Consider the following 23,534-nt stretch of genomic DNA (forward strand, 5'->3'; position numbering starts at 1 on the left):
TTTAATAAGTATAATATAACATTATTATAACTATGTTAATTTTAATAACAAAAAGATAGTAACATGTACATCCTTTAATAAGTGTGGACATTAGTAGATAAAACCATGCTTTTCAAAATTAACAAGTTCTGTGCTCATCAATTTGAAGTATTACTGCGAAATGGGCGTGGGCCAGCACTCCCTTGGGTTGGCTCCGGTTTTTACAGTGATTGATGTTTTATCAATATAAAGTTTATAAAAGGATTTCTACCAGGAAAGTGAACAGCATGTTTGAAGTTCTGTGCATGTTAACACCAGCTAACACATTTTTCAGTAACCTTAAGAGCTCTGTGCAGCAAGTGTGTGAAATATGTAGTACTTCTGGCTTCACATTGTCAACTGCGACTGGTTTTGGCAGGGCTATTTTGCTGCCATTTGAGAACTAAGTTCTTAATTTAATAATTGAAATTGTTTTTGCATCTGCAGTCAGGCTGAGGAGGAGCACTGGTGCAGAGCAGAAATTAAACCAGTATTGCTGGGTATGTGCATAGGTTGGGAGGTGGGGAGAGCACTAAGCAGGATATCACCCTTCGTCTTTTTGTTTTTCTAGGACAGAACTCTTAGGTTTCAGCTTGTTTGAGGAAACTATCAGGAGATTAGCTGTATGAGTATGGGAAGAACTACGTGAAAACTGCTTTCCTCTGTTTAGATGAGCTAGCCTATAGAAATACCACAAGCACACTGCTGGTAAAATCCTATTTCGCAGTACTGTGTATGTTTATATGGTTTTGGTTTTTTATTATTTATGAAGAGTGGAGCTGGCACATGGCAGCATTTCTACTGTGTGTTCTGGATCTTGGGATTGTATTTGGTAATCTTTGCTGTGACTTTACCCTTTTAAGCGCTGCCTGTCTACTTTTGATGGCAGGAGCAAGGGAAGTCTATTCTTAGTTACACCCTAAGGTGGAATTCCATTATTACTCCACGGTTAGTGTTACACTTATTCTAAAACTGATGGGATATTTCTTTCTTTTCCAGCTTTATTTAAAAGTTCTTTGTGTGCTCAGGCTTCTAAATGGGAGGAAAGTAGTGGAAATAAATCTTTAAATAATGGATTTGTTGGATAAAGATTTTTTAAACACTATGGATTACATAAGGGGTTTGTTACAGTAAGGATTTTGCATTTTAAGAATATGAAGATGTGATTTTAATAATAATAGATAGTCTTCTAAAGAAAGATTCCTACACCCAAAACCAAATAGCTAAAAATCCTGGTTTATAACTCCCAACAATGTTTCATTTATGTGTCCTACTGCAAATTAAGTGACTCTTTTTAGTGCACCTGAGTTACTAATAAATGACTATTTAAACATTGATCTTAAAAAAGAAATGGATTTTTTCCATGCAGTTTTAAAGCTTTATATGCACTGAAAAGAGAGAGTTTTTTACCAAAGGTGTTTCTAGAGTATATTTGCTTTGCAGAAGTGTAAGCAGCAGTTGGAACGTCTGTTTTCTGGTTCTAATTGACTATCCTTGGAAGCAAATATATGGCCTTCCTTTACGGAGACACTCAAGTGTTTGGTATGCATTCTTGAAGAAAATGAGAAAACTGTTTATCGTCAATTTCTTCTTCTGAAAACCCATGTGAAGCAGTAGCTCTTCCCTTTTCCTAAATTTGGGGAAGTAATTTTGGTTTGAGGAAAAGAGATTAATGGTACTGTGCAAAACAGAAATGATCCCCTAGAACTTTTATTCCTTCTCCAAAGAAAAGAAATAAATTTTCAAGAATTCTGGTAAAAGTGGAGTTTCAGTAGCTCTTTTCAGGAAACACTCTGTGTGCCTACAATTACAAACTAAATTGTCCCACATGCATTTCAAGCTCCATATACAAATCGTATTTTCACTTGAAAGTTTTTGTATATCATCTCTTGCCAGAGGACAAACTTCCAGTATGACAACGCTCATGGTTGCTTAAAGTGTTTTTGACATACAGGTCAAAGAAAAGCTGATTTTCTTAATGCTCAGATTATTTTTCCTCATAGTCTGTTTTTAGGTACGTTAGTAAAACTTCAGAAGCCCCTCCTATAGGCATGAGTTCAGGAATAAATGGAAGTCTGATCATTGCAAAGAAGTACTTTGGCTTGTGATTCTTTATGGTGGCTTTCAACTGGTGTAAAAACTCCTTTCTCCCTCACACTCTTCTGTACCTCTCCAAGTTTCGTAATGTAGGCCATGGGATGGTGTTAGACTCATTGTTCAAGAGTAGTACTCTTGTTCAGGAGGCCACTGAGATTATTGCTGGACTTGTCCATTGTGATGGACTCTTGGTCTTTGTTTTGTAGTCTGGTGGTGATCCCTGATTAATGCAATTTCTTTCATGTTCACCAAAATATATGTCTTTTTATTTAAAATGACAAATGGAGAGAGAATTAGGCATGCATCTGAGTATTTTGTTTAAGTCTCAGAACTTAAGAAATTTAAATACACCTAATTTACAAACAAAATCTCGGCAGAACTTTTGTAGCTGTCAGCTCTTCCTATTTCCTCTGATTTTTCGTTTCATGTCTTTATATGCACATATTCATTTCTTCAAGCTCTAAAACTTGTTGGAATTTGACAAAATTTCTTTAACAGGTTCTCCCAGAGTTCTAATACCTATAATGGTGAAGTTTTTAAAGAAAATTCATGGTAACGTGATTTTTAGTATTCTTTCCAATAGCACAGCTCATTATTCCTACACACTGGAGACAGACATGGGAATTTTGTGTTGTCAGTTTATGGTTTCCAGAAAGATAAAGAGTTTGAGAAGAATTTCTTAAATCTACTTTCATTTAAATTACAGTGAGACTATTTTGGCTGAGGATAGCTGTGAAGAGCTAGAGAACAGCAGATAAGTCTGTATGTTAAGAATGAATTAATTCCTGTATGTTGCATTTCTCTAGTATTCTAGTTAAATTGAATTTGATCAGTGTTCCTAATGGTATTTTTGGCTAAAGAAACACTACTGTTAAGACACTTTAGGTTAGTGCTGTGCTTTTACTTATATGATTGATCAAAATATCACAATACTACTGATCTAAATTTTAAAGTTCGGACAAGCTGATCCTGTAGGAGAACTACCTAGGCTTTATTTTCCAGGAGAATGAAACCAATGTGCTTTGAGGTGTTTGAGAGAACTAGCAGCTCCTATGGCATTGCCTGCTGTGATTTGCAGATTTGTGCATTTTGTCTAGGAAGGCAAAAAAGCTCCATTTACTGATACAATGGTTTATCATGCCAGTTTTTAAACTGCTCCTTTAATAATTTTTCTTTCTTCTTCCAATGCAAACACTCACTGTTTTACACCATCTCTAAACTGCTTATTTTTCTGAACATTTCCTTTCTAACACTTTGTGTCATTATTTTAGGCAGTTTTGTGTAAATAAAGGTAAAACCTTGAACTACATTGACAGTGTTGGTATCATCAAATGAGAACATTTGCTGATGTCTTGGGTGCCTTGATAAAATACTTCAGAAACAGAGTAAAGAAGGATCAGTTTGCAGCACCCTGACTTTCCTTCAGCCAAGGGGTGAAGTGTCTTTTAATGAAGTTGGGATAAAACCATAGTTTTATTTGGGTGATTAGTATTAGGTGTTAATATTATGTCCAGATTATGCTATGTAGTGGAGATTTTCAGCACCAGTGAACAATAACAATAGCAATAACAAAATCTTGCAATACCTTGCTATCAATTTGGAAACAAAGGGGTAGAATTCATCTTCCACCAGTATTTTAAGATTATAAATACTATCTGTCTTTGGATAATTTTGGTGTTTAAGTTAGTGGTAAGATTGTGTGCTAAAGTTACTTCTGAGGCCAATACAACATGCTAACCTAGTATTGTGGAAGGAGAAGGCAGTGGCTGAGTTTGGCATTTTAATCTAAAAGCAAAGACTATTAAAGTAAATTTAATGTGAAGTAGATCTGATTACCTGCCAGTTTTGTGTCGGTGTGTTAATCACTTTGACAACTAAGCATCATCAGGAAATATGAGGTGTGGGCATTTGGTTACATGGCATTATCACTAATTTGCATGTGCTAAGTGGTTACTCAGAATTACTACTATTTGCAGGTATCATATAGAGGGATGTAAAGAAAATCTAAATTTATAAATGATTTCATCTCTGAGAGATTTTTAGTATAGGCTTTGATTGTTGCAGAGATGATGACACAGTAGTTTTTTTATGGATATAAGAATCAAGAATTCCCTTCAATACAGTTTAGGTTAAATGAAACTACCCGTGGTAAGTTTTTGAATTTTTCCCCCCACATTTTCTTATTTGTCTCTCTGGGCTTTTTATTAAAAGAAATTGAAAACAAGAAACACACATCATTCCAGAAATGATGTAATGGATAAAAATCTGGTTTCCTTAGGGTATGAGGACTTTCTGAAATCTCTAGAATGTCTCTTGCTTACCTCTTCAGGCAAATTTGAAAGCCTCCAGATGACCTCAGGCAGTAAAATAATCAGGGTAAGGTATCATGCACATAAAGTATATCCTTAAATTAGTGCCCCAGAAACATACCCCTGAATCAGGTACCACAAAAGAAAAAGCACATACATAGAACAACATAAATTCAAGAACTGAGCCTTGTGGGAGTCTCCAAACATTTGAATCTGACTGGAAGAAAACCCACACAGAATAATAAAGTGGGAGTAATTTTCTGATCTTCTCCAGAATCCTAAAGTCTGCTTCACTTTACCATCAGGGATAGAGAAGAAAAGCTTTTAAGTCAGCCAGCATCAGATTGATTCATAAAGCAAACAGGAAAAGCATTATGAGGCAAGGCTTCATGCTATGATAGACATCTCAGAATACGCATCTTTGGCAGTCTATACATCTTTGGCTAAGGGGATGGAAACTCTGGTTTGTCTCCCTGGGCAATGTGTGGAATCCTGTTTATATTCCAGCTCAGTTTATATGGCCTTGGGGAACAAAGTCTGGTCTTAGAATTAGCTGTAATTTTTGCTGATCTGATCACTATCACCACTATGACTGGCCAACTATTCTTTTGTGTAACTGTATGACAAATTCATTACATACTCTTACTTTTTAAAACATTTGTGCAGTGAAGGTACTTATTTCATCTAAGACAAACAGCTGGTGGTGATTGAGGGATTCCTTGCATAGGTGATTTGCAAAGATCTTTCTTTTTATAGTATGGAGAGTAGTGTTTAAAATAAAAAACCCAAGGGGTAAGGTCTAATCAGAGATACAATTTCATAAATGCAGAAAGAATTTAATAAATTCCAAAGCATTTGAAAAATGCGTAAAAGCAAAATCTGTTGGTGGTAGTTTAAATATATGTATATATACACATGCGATATATTTAATAACAAAATGTTCAGATGTAGCATTAGGTATACTAATGTGTCTCAGTTATCTTAATACATTGGGCTGCATATTTTTGATATCTATTTTATAAAGATGTTTATTAGCAGTAGACTTTAGTTTAATAACATACAGTAAATTAGTTCTACTACTTAGTCTTTGAGAATAGTTGTTTCTCACAGTGATGGATAAGCAATATGTTGCTACACAGAAGGAGAAACTGGTTGATGGTTTGTGAGACATAAAATTATGACTTTTAAACTTGTGGGTTGTAAGGTAGGCAAGACCTAGGTGAACGACCTTGGCTCCTTGGTCTCAAGCATAAATATCTTTTTCATGGCTGCAAGGTTAGTTCAGGAGTCTGCGTGGAGCACTGCAGTAGAGAGAACTGGGAGATAAAGATATTTAGGATGGCACTCCTGTCCTTTAGAGCAGAAGGACTCCAAAGGAGTAGAAATGGGACTGTATCTGTCCTGTTTAAGGTTTATTTATAAATAAACATCTCAGATGATTTATGGGAAGGGAATAAGCATCACCAAATTCTCAAATGAAAGTGTTTTGTCATTTGCAACATTTTTTTCCTGGTAGCTATGTGAGTTTTTTGTTGGGATATGTCATATCAAGATACAACTCTGGTTTCATGAAACTGAATGCTGCTGTCTTCTTGTGGGTTTTTAAAAATTATTGGTTTTATAAAGACCAGTATGTATTGGTACTGTTAACGTTGTCTTAACTAATGCAATCCATTTTTCTTTTGCCTGTGGATTAAGAGCCACAAAAAACAGTATGAAAAAGTGAAAACTGAAATGTAAATGCTTCTGTAGAGCGTGCTGCGTCAGCCCACTACATAATTATTATCCTTAAAATGTCAAATTTGAATATAATGTGTTTAAATTGCTTATTTAAGACATTAGAGGAAAAATTAAGAAGAAACTGCAGTAAAAGATTTAACTCTTACCAGTGTTTGAATTAGTAACACAATTGAATGAAGTTTTGGTGTTTAAGCAGCAGCAGCAGCACTGGATCTAGACTAAGAAATTCCTTGCTGGGTTGTCACGCTTGACGTTAATTATTGATAAGAGGTTTCAGAAATAGCGCATGTGCTGTCAGAGTTGACTGTAACACAAGATAGGGAGCGCAGTGATGGCAGAGGGGTTACAGCCAGGGAAGCACCTGTAGCACTTTGAGTTACCTCCTTCTTGTCATGAGACTTTTATTTTGTTGCAATTAGTTCATGTGAGTGATTAAAATAATGGAAAGATGAGTCGTCACGCTTATTTCTATCGTGTCCCTCCACAGGAATTGCACAGAAGAACCCAACTTCAGCCTGAGCCAGCAAAGACGAAGGCTCTGCAAACAGTCATTGAAATGAAGGTATGTTTCCCTGTATTTTTATATATTTTTTCCCTTTGCATGTTTCCCTGTATTTTGTTTTTACTGCGTGAAGTTGTGTACTGGGTATGGCTGGGATGGATTTAATTTCCCTGTAGCAGCCTGTCTGGTGCTGTGTTTTGAATGTCAGACTGGAAACAGTGTTGATAACATGCTGATGTTTTAGCTGTTGTCCAACAGGGCTTACACAGAGTCAAAGCTTTCCCAGTTTCTCCCTCTGCTCCCACCCTGCAGGTCGGGTAGGGGTAAAGAAGAGGCTGGGAGGGAGCACAGTGGGGACAGCTGACCCAAATTCACCAGAGGGATAATCCATACCCTCATGTCATGCTCAGCCTCTGCAAATGGAAGGGAGGACATTCAGAGTCATGGCATTTGTCTTCCTAAATAACTCTTGTACCTAATGAAGCCCTGCTCTCCTGAAAACAGTCAGGCATCTACCTGCCCATGGGGAAGTAGTGCATGAATGTCATATATTGCTTTGCTTGCATGCACAGCTTTGCTTTACATATTACACCAGCTTTATCTCAAACAATGGGTTTTCCCACTTTTGCCCTCTGGTTCGCTTGCCCGTCCTACTGAGGAGGAGTGAACACGGAGCTGTGACACTCAGCTGCCTGCCAGGCATTGATTTGTGACTTATACTCTTTAGTTATTGAATGCTTCCTTTACATTGTCAATTCATTTTGTTATGTAGCTAGGAATAATTAGTATTTGTTTCTCCTGATCTGTTTTCTAGATTAAAAAAATCAAATGTAGCATCGCTGAATAATGAAACAGAATACTGCTTTTTAAAAGACTAGGGGGTTTGTGTATGTGCATGCTTTAGGAGATGGAAAGTATGTGGAATAAACTGAGAAATGTAAAATGTTTTCCTCCTCAAACTTTAAAACCAGTTTTTCTGTTGGTTGTTATTAGGCCATAATTTTACAGCCAGCCTAAGGAAAATATTAGTTGCATCAGCATGTATGACAAGGTGTGATGAAACAGCTCTTAGTCCTGACTATAGTTTACTCTTTTTGATATATAATATTACTAAGGTGTTGTGGTCTTTCCCTCCACAACAACAAAGAATAAAAATAGTAATTTAAAAAGCGAAAACTGATATTTTTGCATAACTTTATGAGTCTGGAATGTTCATCTTTAAGAGGAATTCCATGAGACTTGAGATAATTTGTGAGTTGGCCGTGCTGCCTGAAATTCATTAATGATGGTCTTTCCTTTCAGTCTTAAAAGGAAGTGCAAATTAAAGGCCTCATTTTTGCCAGTGACTTCTGTTATGAGCAAATGAGTTCAGCATGTCTGAGCATTGTGGTAAATACACAATTAAAACAACATCAGGACTTTATAAATACAATATCTGTCTTTTAATAGATAATAATTAGTTTGGATTATGTGAGTAACAAAGAAGGTACATTGAATGCAAAATTCCATTTTTGGATGTGTATTTAGTTTCAACATTAGTTCAGAAGTCTATGTTTTTGCATAGCTCATTATCCTAAGTAAATGGGAAAGTAAGATAGTGGCTGGGAAGTTAATATTAAGAATTATACATTTAAAAGTTCTGGGATAGAAAAGCAATGTGTTAGAATAATGTATACTCTTTTATGTGGGTTATATAACAATATAAAGGACATTGTTGAAATTAAGTTTCAGTTCCTCTTCCTGTACCAAAAGTCTTTGAGAAGAACAGGATGCATGAATGACACATGTGATGACTGTAGTTGCTCCTGACAATGTCTGTCCCTGCAGACACTGAAGTGTTTTCTGTTTGATTCCCAGGAGGGGTGGGCATGGTGCAATGTTTCACTTTTTAAAAATCAGATCTTTATAGTAAGGGCTTTCATTTGTTGCCAGTGAGGCTGTAGTCCTGTTGATGGAGTACTGATGCAAAGCTGCTTTTTTGCCTCTGAGGTACCCAGTTCTTTGTGTCACTGTGAACACATACCCCTTTGGGATTGCTCCTGTCTAAAGTAGGCCTAATATTGAAGAGAAAAAGGGAGAAATGTAAGATGTTGAAATCCACATGATTAAACAGCAGTTTTCATTACAAGTTCCAGATTTGGAGTGTTTTCAAGTAAATTTAAATTGTCTTAATCCAGACAGCATTTGTTTTGAAAAAGATACAGAACATTTGTTTTGAATGATGAAGCATTGAAGGAATTGTTTCCCTACAGTGTTGAGGGTAGAAGGAGGGAGAGGATTAGCTGTAATATGGCAGTCTCAGGCCATCCACTCCCCCATGCAAAGGCTGCAAGTAGCTTACATTTCTCTTCACCAGACCCAGACCCTTCCAGCCCCTCACCACTTCAGCTTTTGTCTGAGGGCCTTCCATGGCTCCCCCATACTCTGCCAGGATGCAGATTTCCCTCCTTCATAAATACGTCTCTTCTCCCTGTGGTTTTCTTCTGTCCCTTGCCACTGCTGAATTCTTTCTGTCCCTTTTTGCAGTCTGTATTCCCTTTCATCCAATCATGTATACCCATTTCTCCTACCATTCTGTCTTGTGTTTTATTTGTCCTTGACATCTTCTGCACTACATGTCCTGTCCTGTCATCGTCTTAATTTCTCTCTAAGGCTTTACAAGCAGTTGCTTATTCTTACAGCAGCTGCATTTTCTGCATAACTGCTGTCTTGTTGCTCAGTGTTTATCTCCTGTATATTCATGCAAAATAAAAAAAAGGGCAAACAAAGAAAGATGGAAAATTCACATCCTATACCTTGACTCCTGTTTTTCTTGCTTTGTTCATTCCTTTCCAGATATCTATTGTCTTCTCAGATGCATTGTACAGGCCATTCTTTCCTAACTTTCTGGTTTTGCTTCATGGACACATTTGCTTCCAGATGTCCCATGTCTTTTCCTCTATTGTTTCTCACTACACTTTTTACTCGGTTCTCTTTTCTGCAAATGACCTTATTCACCAGAAGCCCTTTTTTATGGAAAGCACAGTTGCAAAAGTAAGGGAGGGCAGGATGCTTCCCTCTCGCACATGCTCTTACTGTTCCCTCAAACTAGTCTAGTTTTGACTTTATGACTGTGGATATATGTGATTAAACTGCATTATTTTCCATCATGCCTAAATCTTGTCTCTTAAAGTATAAAATAAAACTGATTCATAGAAATCCTTTCCTTTAATTGCCAATTGCACCTATTCATGCTTCCTTGCATATTGTGTGTTTGCAAATGCCAGATGTCTGGTATCTTTGAACATATTCTGAATATCAGTGATATTCAATGTTGATTAATACTTATTAGTAAAATAAAAAAGATTAAAAGGAAACACACTTTTCACTTGATTTTATGATAAGTACTCCTGTGCACATGAATTGGGTCAAAATTTGTTCATCTCTTATGAGGCCCCATCTGCAGAGCTGCCTTCTGTTCTGGGCTCCACAGGACAAAAATGACATGGACCTGTTGGAGCAAGTCCAGAGGAGAGCCACAGCAATGATCAGAGGGCTGGAGCAGCTGTCCTGTGCAGAGAGGCTGGCAGAACTGGGGCTGCTCAGCCTGGAGAAGAGAAGGCTCCTCAATGGCCTTGTAGCTTTTTGGTATTGAAAGGAGGCATACAAGAAAGATGGGGACAGACTTTTCACTAGGGTCTGTTGTGAAAGGACGAGGAACATCTGTTTTAAACTGAAATAGGATAAATTTAGATTGGACATATGAAGAAAAATAATTTTATGATGAGTGTGGTGAGGCCCTGGCACGGGTTGCCTGAGGAAGCTGTGGATGTCCCTTCCCTGAAGGTGTTTCTGACCAGGTTGAATGGGGCTTGAAGCAACCTGGGATAGTGGAAGATGTCCTTGCCCATGGCATGGAGTTGGATTAATGATCTTTAAATGCTGCTTCCAACCCAGCCATTACATGTTGCTATGGCCTAATTCTCTCATCACTAAAACAGTGATATTACTTGAGAGAAAATCAGAAATTGCCTACAGATACAGCCTAGAACTCAACTTAAGGATAGAATATTGAAAATATGGGGAGTCCTACAACTATAAAGTCTTTATAAATGCCAGCTGTAAAGTAAATGAAAATATTTGTCGTTTACCTTACTTACAGAAAGAACCATCTTTATATATTGATCCAGCTGTGATATTTCAGGTATGGGTTTGGTTCTAGAGAAGTGTGGATGTGTGTTTGCAGTGCAACATACTCTATTGTAAAGATTGCATGAACTTTCACTTTCCTTATCTTCAGTGATAAACCTGAAATATCTGCATTAAATTGACACGGTAAAAATTCATACAGTAAGGGTGGTTGGGTGTGGTCTGTTTACAGCTTGTGTATATAAGAGTGTTTAAATTAAAGCTTTATTAAATGTGAAGTTTCAAATATTTCCTTCTGATTGCTTGTTGAATGCCCTACAAGCAAAATTTTTGCAGACATAATTTAAATTTATCATGTATCTCAAATGATGAGTTTTATTTCCTTAGTATTTCCTTACTTCTTTCAGACTAAGCATGGAATGCTCTGTTATAGAGGGTTGGACCTGATGATCCTGTGGGTCCCTTCCAATTCAAAATATTCTGTGATTCTGTGGCTATTTACAAATTTTTTGCCTTTTCCTGCCCCCCAGTTTTCAGGAAATGTACTGTAGGACTCTTGTAAGAACTGATAAGATTCATGAAACATGAATCTTTTAGTTAGTCTTTTTTCATTGTGAAATATTGTTTTCTTCAGCATCAAGACACATACTAATTTTTTTTCACATTCCAAAGAGGTGGATTTCTGCTAGGTCCAGCCAGCAGAAACCTGAATAGCCCTAAACTCTCACAGGATATCTGCAACAATATTCTAATGAAGGAGATAAGGAAGAAGTACTGGTTACTGCTGGAAGGAGGAGATAGATTAGGGCAAATGCCCTGATCTCTGTCACAAATCTTGCTACGTAATCTTATGTCTTTTAACAGAGAGAAAAAACTGAAAAAATCTGAACAAATGCTGTATTGTTTTAGAACTCAGAAGATGTTTATTAGTTAATACTAAGCTGCTTCCTTAGTATTATTGCAGTGTTGTGATTCAGCACAGACCCATGTAGCTTTTCAGAATGTTGCTAATGGGGATAAATCTTAGAGGTTTGAAGGAAGTATTGCATCTGTTCCCATTTCAGTTTCTGAAAGCTTGCCAGACCCTGTGCCCCAGCAAGGCTGGTTGAAAGTTTTCCAGTTGAAATTTTCTGTGGGAAAATGCTGATTCAGCTGAATCAGAAGTTTTTTATGGGAATGTGTCAAAACTTTTGGCAAATGCAATGCTACCTTTCTATGCATCCTGTGAGTCAGCCCAGCTCCCTTGTGGCAGTACCCACTGGGAGCTCTGGGCTCTCTGTATTATTTTTGACCTACAAGTTTCCTCACTTTTCAGCAGTTGTCCAGGCAGGAAAACAACCTGTAAGGTTTTCTGGGCAAGCCAGCATGCAACAGGGAACAGTACCTTTGACTTTCACAAAATTGGTTTATTATCTGACTTCTGTTTCAATAGAAAGTTAATGTGAAACTTAGTGACAATTTTTCAAGACATAGGAAAATAGCTTTTACACATCTCTAGTCTCAGTATGCAGAGATTGATTAAAAATAAACTTTTCTGTAGAGATTTCAATTTCATGATGAAGCAGAAGTACAGAAAATGCTTCCATGAGTTATTTTAGAATTTCTCATAAGGCTTAAATGTTTTTCTGTGATGTATAAACCTTCTAAAGAGTGTAGCAGGCTGTACTAAAAATTGGTACTGCCATATTATATTTGCAAACACGTAAAATAGAAAGGCAGTACAAAAAGGCAGACTCTTATAGACTTAGCTGGAGAGATTTGATGAAGACTATTCCCAGATGTCATGTCATAACAAGTAATGTAGCTATTAATATATTTCATTGCAAAATCATTCCAAAGTGTAGTGAAGCTTAGGTTTTGCTTTTATCTTCAAAAATAGGGGGAAAATATTTCTGAAATGAAGTGTAATGGAGCAAGCTGAATTGATTATAGTGTCTGTGAGATCTACAATTATTTTTGTGTTGTGTTTAAGTCTTGAGAGCTTTTAATTATTTCTGTATCTTTTCTTGCAGTATTTTGTCTCTTGTGCAACTTCTTTAAATGATAAGATTCAATGAGAATTCTTCCCTTTTTTTCATTCCATCTCAATATTTTACTTCCCTATTTCAGAATTGATAATAATTGTAAAATTAATTTTTGTTGGAACAAGAAAATAAAAGAAAACTTCTCTCAGTTTGAGATTTATTGCTGACTATAAAGATAAAAGTAAAAATGTTAGAGGAATGACAATGGGCCATCTAAATGACGTTGCTTAGTTCTTAGCTTTCATTCTATATGGATTTATAGCAATGATCTTCAAAAATTATCTGAAATTCTTTTTCACTTCAGTACCAGGAATTCAGATGGTTTTTGGGGCTTCATCCAGACTCTCTTGTGTCTTAAATTGCTATATTTGCCTAGCTTTGTTATGAAAGAAGTTATTACAGGAGTTGGTTTTTTTGCTTGTTTTTAGGCAATCTAAATAAAGCAACAGAAACAAAGTTGCAGTGATTCAAGCTTAGCTCGTCCTTGTTAAAGGATCAATTCAGTTTGTGTTTATTTCTCCCAAATTAGCTTTCTAACTTAATAACCTGGTCTTAGTGAATCAGGTTGGTTTGTTTTGTGTGTTTTAAATTTTTAAACTTTATTTAATATTGATCTCAATGGAACAAGAACTTCATCCATTCTCTACTATTTTATGGGCAGTTGATCCTTTATGTTGTTGAACAGATTTCCTAACGAGTAATTCTTCAATGTTCTTTCAAACAGAAAATGGTGACAAGTTCGTGTAATCACTTTTGTAATCTTTCTAACTCTCACAAAGGGACTTAGCCAATTTCCAAATGACTGGAAATAACAAGAAAACTTCACTGTTTTCCAGTGCAGTGCTGGCACACTTGGCAGCCTTGGCTGGGATGTAGAAATTTTTAGTGGTTGTGGTTCTGTTTATCTTGGGACTCAGTAAAAAGTGCTAAATCCTCTTGTAGTGATGTGGCTAGATTAGTCAGGGAAAAACATATGAGGGGACAGCCTTTCTCCCTCTTGAGAGCAGGTGGAACTCCAGGGACCCTGAGCCTCAGGCTGAGCTACAGAATGAAGTGGCCTTTGCCCTTCAGAGACATGGGCTGGTCTCTCTAGGCTAAGCTTGGTGTTTCAGAGCTTGGAAGAATAGCCAGGCCTAGAGGGTTACTAATGATAGCAAGGTGTGGTGTTATATATATGTGGAAAAATAGGGCATCTGCTATTCTCCCTTCACCCTTGTGTAGGAATTAAATCACATTTTGACCAGAATGTATTCTCTGCAGACTGTGCAACTATGGTGAAAGAGGTCTGGTCTGAATTCTGCATTTCTTTAAACTAAAACTGATAGAATTATTCCTGGTTTATGTGCATTCTCTATTTGTACTATCTATTTTTGCTGTCTCATTATTTGATATTCACTCCAGTACAGATATGCTTTTGTTACTCTCTAATACATGTCTCAGAATTTTCAATGCTCTCTTCTTTGTAACTTAGGATACAAAAATAGCTTCACTTGAGCGCAATATAAGAGATCTTGAAGATGAAATACAGATGTTAAAGACAAATGGAGTTCTGAATACAGAGGACCGAGAAGAAGAAATCAAACAAATAGAAGTTTACAAGAGTCACTCAAAGTTCATGAAAAATAAGGTAACATCTATTTATAAAAGAGATTAAGACTGTTTAAATAATGGAAAGAAAAGTTTTAACTTGACCATTTCCAATGCAAGAAGCTGCATATCTCCTTTTGGTAAATCTCTACTATGTAATAATCAGTAGACATGAAGGAGTGAAGCATTTTGCATAAATGAAAATGATTTGATTTTAGCTTTTGATGTGGCTTTGCTGTAACGACTTTTGTTTCCTAGATGATACTAAATTGTACTCTGCTCAGATTTTCAAGACTAGCAATTTAATGACTTTGTTCCTTTAATTTCAAATTACTGTACATGGACTATTAGGAGTTGACCACAGGCAGGTAGTAAATATGTAGTGATGTGACACATTTGCCTGGTTTCATACTCACCAAACATTATTGCTTGTTCATTGTTTGGGAGTTTTTGCTGCAGAAGAAATAAAAGTGTTAGTGCCCATGTGGAATTAATACAGATTTATTAAGAAAAATTAATAATCAAAGAACATATTTATTCTGTCAGAAAAAAGTAGCTCTTAAACTATTGAAAGATAACTGAAGATCCTAAGTGACATTATCATCAGGAAAATTGTTTCGCTAATCTAATCATCATTGATTTCAAAGCAATTCAGTTTTAGTGAATTACAACAAAACTCCTAATGCATGTCAGCAAACCTGTTGGTATAATAATAAGGTACAAAGCCTAGAACTTTAACTGTGTCCTGATGTTTTTGTGAGGAAAAGCTTCAGTATATTTCTGTAGCATGGAAAGCAGAAGAATGAGAAGAGTATTAAATATGCCTTGTTTAATCACAGCCTCCTCATCTTTGAAAAATGCCACGTTCTGATGAAGCTTTGTCTGTTTTCTTTCACTAGTCTTTTTCTTCCACTTAAAATTAAGATTTGCAGCAGAAGGTGTTATTTTTGTCACTCATCTGAGAACCTTTCAAGGTGGAAAAGTATTTATGGAGCTGCCAGCAAACAGATCTTGCTGTGCGTGATCTGTTGAACCTGAGATTGTTGATAAATTTGGATAAACAAGACTGATGGCAAAGAACAGTACAAAATTCTTCTGAGATGCTTGAAGCTCTTAATACTTTTCATTTATTCTTAAAGTATAACTTGTTTTCTATCTGTTTGTGATTTAAATAAATGGGAAAATGTTAAATTAAGGCAAATACTGAACATCATTTATTTACATGAGTGGCAGAGAATGTTTGGAAGTGTTTTTTTTTCTTAACTATTTCTTAGTAATATTCACTTCTTCCAAATATATAGGCTTTACTTGTGACTTGCAGTTAAATAAAAGTTGTAAAAATGAGAAAGAAAACTTGCTCAGATTTATCTTTCCCACTTCGATGCCTTAAGTTTTAGCTTTCATATTTTCCAGATTCTGTACTTAGTGTGTGACTCTGAACTTCATATAAAGTGATAGCAAGTTCTCTTCACAGTTTAGTTAGACAAAGCAATCCTTTTCTAGCCTGAGAACCAAGGACACCATTAAAGCTTCAGGCCCAAAATGTATAAACAACAGCGAATTGAGGAGAGCAAACTGGGAGGATGGGACTTCATAACCTGAAGCTATAATTGGACAAATAACCCCAATATGTAAATGGACCAAAACTTAAAAGGTGTGAAAACCTATGACCACTGTGGTCCGTCTTGGCTAGAGTCACAGCCAGGCTCTTGTACTGCCCATGCTGTAGCCTTTAAAGGCCTTTTAATGAATACCTACTTTATTCCATTAACTCTGTGCAGCGTCTGTTCCAGGTAACCTTTCTAGGCATCAACTTCATAAGGCCTCTCCTTGCTCACATAATACGGAAATTGTCAAAGCAGGTCTTAAAGTTTAAATGACCAAGAGATCTTCAAATATCTTAATTGAGAATATGAATAAAGAATATAAGGTGATACGTACTTTTAGTAATAATTTCTGATTGGGAAGACTTCCTTCCCTTACTGGGGTTCATCCTTTGGCTGTCAGCCACATATATAAATGAGCACAGATGCATTTTTTCAGGTGTGAGTTTGCACTTACCATTTAAGTAACCCTTTGCGTATTGGAACTCACATGCTATCCACTGGAATGGATAGGAAAATCTAGTGGTAGATTAGTACAATTTGAACAAATTACCAGTAAGATGAGTTTAAGTATTGATAAAGTAGTAGTAAGATGTTCTGTGATTCATGTCTACATGTAAGAACTTTCTATGCTGAATGAAGGAAGCATGCAAGTTCTAGGAGATCCTGTAGCAAAAAAATCAAACCAACAAAAAACCCCAAAACACTAAAATCAAAACCCAAAACGAAAAAACAAACAAAAAACCCCAAAACCACACCCAACCAAAAAACAAAAAAAACCTCCAAAACCAAAAAAAAACCCCAACCAAAACAAAAAAACACCCAAAACAAACAAAACAGGGAAAGAATTACAGCTTTTTTTTTGTGTGTGTGTGTGTGCTGTATTCAGGCACACTATTTGCTTTGCTACTCCTTTTCCTTTTCTTAAATCCTTCACTTTAAAAAGCAGTTGTCATTTGTTGCATCAGACCAAATCCTATGGTGTGTTAATCAGCAAAGATTCATTTAATGGAATAATTTACTTAAAGATTTAGCCCATTTATTTTAGTATACAAAATCCAGAGGAAAAGCTCTCATTTCCCCCCCTTTGTTTTCTGGTTACTCTGCATAATGTCACACAAGAATTTGGTGTGTAAAAATGACAGAAGAACACTCATAATGGTTTTCCGGAAATGGAAAATTAATGGGTTCCAAAGAACTGAAATTATGGGAGGTGACAGAATCATAAATTGAGAAGGAAGAAAAAGGAATTAGGGTTTCAGGAAAGGAGGTGAAGCAAGATCATATTGGGCAATGTTGAAAAAGTGGTGACAGGCAAATTACACACATGAAATATGTGAGATAGTGGGAAGGTCAGAGGACAGATTTGGAGTTTTTTGATGCTACAGCACTTACATGCAGACTTGTAGGTTATCTTCATTTTATTCCTTCTAAAGTATAAAACTGGTTTTGTTCTGTTGTGTGAGTTCATGAGGTTTCATTGAATCATGACAGTTGGTCTTCCACATCACTTTAAATACAGCAAAAATGTTTGCATATCTGCTAGAGGCAGCAATCTATTTCATATCCTGTTTAATTAGGTTTTTTACACACTGAGATACTGTAGAACTTAAAAGAACTGAATAAACCCATGCCTAGTATTTCTTATTATACCTCTCTATTTTTTGTGGCAATTTTTAAAATGGAAATTTTAGTACTTTTTCACCATCTTACTTTATTTTAAAAGGACATCAGCGTATTTATTCAACAATCATTGTGTGTTTGGTTTGTGTTTTAGCTCTTTTTTTTTTTTTTTTTTTTTTTAATTTGAGAGCTGTAACACATTTTTAAACTCCTACAACTTGTAGATCTTGCAGCCAGAACTTTACACTAAACAGATTCTGTTTTTAAAACACAAAGAACACACCTGCAATGAAAGCAAAGCCTTTTAGAAATTTTGTTTTATTATTTCTCAGGGTGTGGGTTGTGTCATGGAGAGAAGGGGGAAGTGTTTCTAGAAGAGATTAAGCATCTGTGATGTTAATGTGCATCTCATATAAAGCCTGTGATGTAATTCAGATTGGCTGCAGATCTACATTTTGTCCTTTTATCTCATAGATTTTCCCATTGTTCATTTCCTATCCTTTTTCTCTTGGTTGCCATGCTTGCCTACATGCTCTGGCAAGGGATGGAGGAAGGTGGTTTGCTTCCCAGAGAAAGCTTTCTCTAGCAACTTTTAATTGCATTCTTTTCTCATGTCTGGTTTTTGTATGCTTCTTTTCTTATTTTAATATTTTCAGACTTTAAAGGTGATTTTTTTTTTAGTGCCAGTGTAGATTCTTGATTTTATACAGTAGCTTATGAGTGACGCCTGAGGACCTTAAGCAGTAATGCAAACATACTGGGATTTATAAAAAGAAGTAAGGAATAAATATATTAAGGCATGTATATGGACAGTAGTTGGAAGAATCCTTGTTTTTAAATTTAATTTTTAAATATGCATTTGCAATGTAGTACAAAATAGAAACATTTTGAGCAGCAGCAAATATTTCCAGTTCAACACTGAATTTGTGAAATGTTTTAGTACGTGGATCTTTGGAATGTGGTTGAGTAGGATCAACCTGTGAATGTTCTTTTTTTTTCCTGGGGATTTTTGAATCATCTTCCATCTACCACGTCTAGATGTCTTGCATCCCAAATGACTTTTGAGACATGGAAAAGAGCTCTTCATATAAAGGATGTGATTTCTCTGAGTTATGCAGATACAGTGAGGCATTTTATTTCAAATAATCCTCATGAGGTGATGTATCTGGATTCATCTGGTGACTAGTGTTATACCACAAGAATTTAGGAGTAGTTATATGCCACCTAATTCACCATCCTTTCACCTATACACATTGCTCTGTACATCATCCAGTGCTTCACTCTGATTCATGTATTTTAAATCCATTACAGTTTTGTGTTCTGTGGCTGTTCTTCCCATTTATCATTGTGAAAAGAGGAGAGTAATCATAATTCCATGACATTTACTGATGAACCTTAAATTCAGCAGCTCTGTCTCAGTATTGTTTCTGCTGTTTCCTCTGGGATAAGCTTTTATAATCTCTCAGCTCTTTCATTGTTTGGAATTTTTTATAATGTTTTCCCCAGACTTCTCTTAAGTTAGTTTTCTTGGCTTGGTTTTTCTACTAGCTGATAATTCCATGTAAACTGCCAGGGAGAAAAATAGGAGGTGAGGATGGTGGGCAGCAACCAATTTGCAAGAAGAGGAGTAAGGTTAAAAGTCCATTTTTTTGTTTTCCTCTCCCTTCTAAGATTCCTGGTTTTTCTTTATCAGACTCCTAAAAAATTACTGATTCACTCTGGCCAATGATAAGTCATGGGAATCATGCTGTTGGAAGGATTGAATTTATACTTTTATGAACACTTTTTTTCCTATGCATTTTTGCTGTCCTGCCAGACTTGCCTCATGGGGGATGCATGCCTTTGAACTTAAGTGAGGTCCATGGTGGATTTATAGGCCAAATCATCACGTATAATCTTTAGGAGTTTCCTTTTAACTTTTGCAACAACAGGACATTCATTCTGAAGACAGAGTGCATTAAATTGCAAGAAACACAATTGAAGGTGTGAGTGTAGAAAGTCTGAACCTTAATTCTCTTCCAGAATTCACAGGTGTCTGATTTGTCATATCATGGTCATTCACACCTTTTCAGATTTCAAGTGGAGCTATGAATTGGAGACAAAATTAATGACCTAACTTTTTTCCCCCCACTGCAGATTGATCAACTGAAACAAGAACTCTCAAAGAAAGAATCAGAACTTCTTGCCTTACAAACTAAGCTTGAAACCCTTAGCAATCAGAATTCAGATTGCAAGCAACACATTGAAGTGCTTAAAGAGTCCCTTACTGCCAAAGAACAGAGAGCTGCCATACTTCAGACAGAGGTATTGTATCTCCTAATTGTGAAATGCAATACAAATATTGAGTTCAAGGCCAGTATCAAGGTTTTGATGTGTTTGATTCAAGTACGTGTGACAGGAAAGTTGTTAAAGAATAATGAATAATTTAAAACAATTTAAATGCCAGTGCATTTGGTGTATATGTAATTTTGGTAGTACACCAGCTCTCATTCTAGAATTTTTTTAGAAGTGCTTATGATTGTCTTTTAAGAAAATGTTCGTGTCTAATTCTCATTGGCTTCAATGGGGGGAGGTGGACCTTAATGACTTGATTGTTGTGATATCATGACCTGTTTCCTCCTCTATTAGGTGACTGAGTTGCTCTTTTGGTTGCTCTGGTTGATGCTTTTTTTCTTCTGTGTATTTCTGTTCTGAAGGGTGAAGCTACTGATGTATTTTTAAGGGATCTGTTGAAAGGTGCATGTTATTAATCTCTGGTTATTTTTTTCAAGTGCAGACAACATTTATTTCAAAATATGAATAATTTCATTCTTTAAAACAGACCAGTGTATTAATTTTTTATGTATCTACAAAATCAGACCATAAAATATGAGTAATGGAATACTCATTTGAGACGGTTGTCACATTTAAGTTAATGTGTAAATCCAGTGTTTAAAATGTCCACTAACTATTTTCCTGGTATTTAAAAAAACTTCATAGGCTTGGAGCACACAATACTGATTAGATCGATTGCTATTAAAGCTTCTTGATTTTATTTTTTATGTGTTTGCTTCTTTCAGGAAGCAAACACATAAAAAAATAAAGACTAAATGCCTGTGGAATTTAGTCATGCAGTGGAAATAGTTTCTATTCAGAGATGTATATTATTTAAGGTATACAGGAGTCTTATAGAATGTTTCAAATGTCTGGCTAGCAAAACTCTAGGAAAAAATAGCTTAGACTCATCCTTCTTGTGGATATGGGAAATAAATATTTCTGAGATTCTGATTATCCCTTTTTGCTGTATGTCTTGTGCTCTGCGTGCTAAGAAGATACAGATGAAATTTTGGAATTTCCAGCTTGTGTTTAATGGGCTAACCAGCATATGTGTATAATACAAAATAATGATAATGGAACAAGGATAAAAAGCAATTTTGGGTGATAATAATAACAGGTCCAGCAATTTCAGTGATCCCTATCTAGCATTTGAGTAGGAAGGATTGTGTATTTTAAATGCTGGGCTCTGCCCATCTGTTTTGCAAGGCTTGTATGTTGTGTTGAACTGCTGAGGATGGTGATGAATTCCATTGGTTCTCCACTGATTTGACCTCCTAATTGCTTATCAGACTGGTTTGTATTCAGTGTATTACAGTCTTAACGTTGGCTTATGGGCAGTGGTACAAAGAACTGAATTTGAGTGTTCTTGATGAAGGGCTGCTGGGATTCTGCAGCAGATTGTCCTGGTGGACAAATAATTGGCTTCTAACAGGAGTCTAATTCCTCTTCTCAGTTTCTGCACAAGGCTGTTGAGTTTGAACTTTTACATGACTGTGCTGTGGTAGCAATCCAGCTGTGCTTCTAGACACAGCAGGTCTGGTTCTCTGGGAATTGGGAAAAGATTTTGGTTGCTTAGAGGAGCTATATCATCCATCTCCAGGCCTCAGGTCTTATCTAAAGGGAGGGCAATGGCTTCCAGCAGCAGATGGGAAAGCAGCTGCAGGGAGATGCAGGGCAAATGGCAGCCCTCCAGCAGGTGGAAGTCATTAGGGAAGGAATTTTGTACTGTACAAGCTATTGTTGGTCATTCCCAGATGAGGAAAGCTAGTAACATTCTGGCCTGCATTATGCCACACTCCTTTCTTCCTGTGTGTCTACGTTGTCTATTTGTAGAATAGTTTTTGTACAGCTTTGTGTCCTAAAACATGTTCATAACTTGCCTTGAAGTGCTTCTTTCTGGAGGTGAAAGTAACCATCAAAGGGCAGTTTGTAACCACCTTGTTGTAATTAAATTGGCATAGTAAATCCTGTAATAAAAGAAACCCTTTACAGGCTCTCAGTTATTTCATAAGAAGCCTTTTATTATTATTTAACTTAATAGTACTCTGCAGGTTATCTTCAGGTTTTGCTGAAGCAGCTGTGTATGATGCAACGGGATGTGATTCACAGAATCATTAATGTTGGAGGTTGGAAGGGAGTTCTGGTGCTCCTCTGCTTGAGAAGGCCACCTAGAGCCAGCTGTCCAGGACCATATCCAGATATCTCTTGAATACCTCAAGGCATGAGGCTCTACAACCTCTTTGGGCCACATGGGTCAGTGTGAAGGTTTCCAATGTTCAGAGGGAACCCCTGTGTTTCACTTTGTGCTCATTGCATCTTGTCCTCTCACCAGGCCCCATCTTTATACAGGCTTCCTTCAGATATTGATACACAGTGATAAGATGTCCCATTCACTTTTCTAAGCTAAAGAGTTCAGCTCTCCCAAGCTTTTGTCCTATGGGAGATGCTCCAATGCTTTAATAAAGCTCTTATTTAATCCTTTAGTTTCTTTATGGCCTTTCACTGGGCTGTCTCCCATATGCCCAGAACCTGGACATGACAGGTGTGGCTTGAGCAGTGACTGAGAGAGGAGAAGGATTACCTCCCTAAACCTTCTGTCAGCACCCTTGCAAATGAGCCCAGGATGCTGTTGGTGTGTCCCTGCAGGGCCACCATTGTGACCACCAGGACCCCGAGGTCCTTTTCTGCAAAGCTGCTTCTCAGCTGAGTGAACTTGAGCATATGCAGATGCTTGGCATTGTTCCTCTCCTGGTTCAGGACTTTACATTTCATTTCCCTGAACTCCATGAGGTTCATGTCAGCACATTTCTCCAGCTTGTCAAAATCCCTCTGAACAGCAGCATGACCCTCTGGTGTGTCAGCTGCCATTTCCACGTTTTTTCCACCAGTGTGCTTGCTAAGGCTGCACCCTACCCCATCATTCAAATCCTTAGTGAAGACATGGAACAATACTGAATGCAGTATTAACTCTGGGGATGCAGTACTGGTTCTGCTGGAGTGTCCTGATTCCACTTGATAGCCAGCCCTCCACCTACCTTCATGGTTCTCACAAGCCAGGTCTGATAGGGCATGAGGCTTAGAAGTAATATATTGGTATTAATGACAGTTATTAATGACAGTAGTTCATGCATCCCTAGAAGTTCATTGGCTTCACTCTATTTGTTGGAGGATTCTACCAGTGTTTGTTATTCATAGAGTGGATTTTTTTGGGGGTATAATTTTATGTTTGGAATTTTCATGATGTCTTAACAAAATTAGCTCAGAAAATATTACTGCTTAAGAAGTGTAGTTAAAGTTTGAGCTCTATGTTACACAGTTGGTGTCAATAGTAAGAAATGAAGTGTTTAATTAAGCAGAGTTATGATGATCTTCATCCTAAAGAATACTGACTACTATTGAGGCATGACTACCAGATTTAGTTGGTTTATATGTAATATACCAAATTATCTGAGATAAGAGGGCACTTGATTTCTTTTGCTGAGTTTTTGATCAAGTTTCAGGTGCAATGGCCTTTTGTGACATAATGTGAGAAAAGTTCAAACCATTGGTAAAACAGCCTAGAATCTAAACACAATGTTCTTTTGCA

The 23,534-nt window shown here is 36.7% G+C and overlaps 1 protein-coding gene across 2 annotated transcripts in view; it reads left to right on the top strand.

The window, feature by feature from the left end:
- Positions 1-23,534, top strand: part of ERC2 (ELKS/RAB6-interacting/CAST family member 2) — a 420,204-nt gene that overhangs the window by 77,039 nt on the left and 319,631 nt on the right. For both annotated transcript variants that reach the window (XM_066326741.1, XM_066326740.1), the window contains exons 4-6: positions 6,652-6,726; positions 14,290-14,445; positions 19,769-19,936. In XM_066326741.1, coding sequence (XP_066182838.1) covers positions 6,652-6,726; positions 14,290-14,445; positions 19,769-19,936 — 399 coding nt within the window. The remainder of the gene's footprint in view (positions 1-6,651; positions 6,727-14,289; positions 14,446-19,768; positions 19,937-23,534) is intronic.

Source organism: Sylvia atricapilla, chromosome 11, assembly GCF_009819655.1.
Source record: "Sylvia atricapilla isolate bSylAtr1 chromosome 11, bSylAtr1.pri, whole genome shotgun sequence".
In the NCBI taxonomy this organism is placed as follows: Eukaryota; Metazoa; Chordata; class Aves; order Passeriformes; family Sylviidae; genus Sylvia; species Sylvia atricapilla.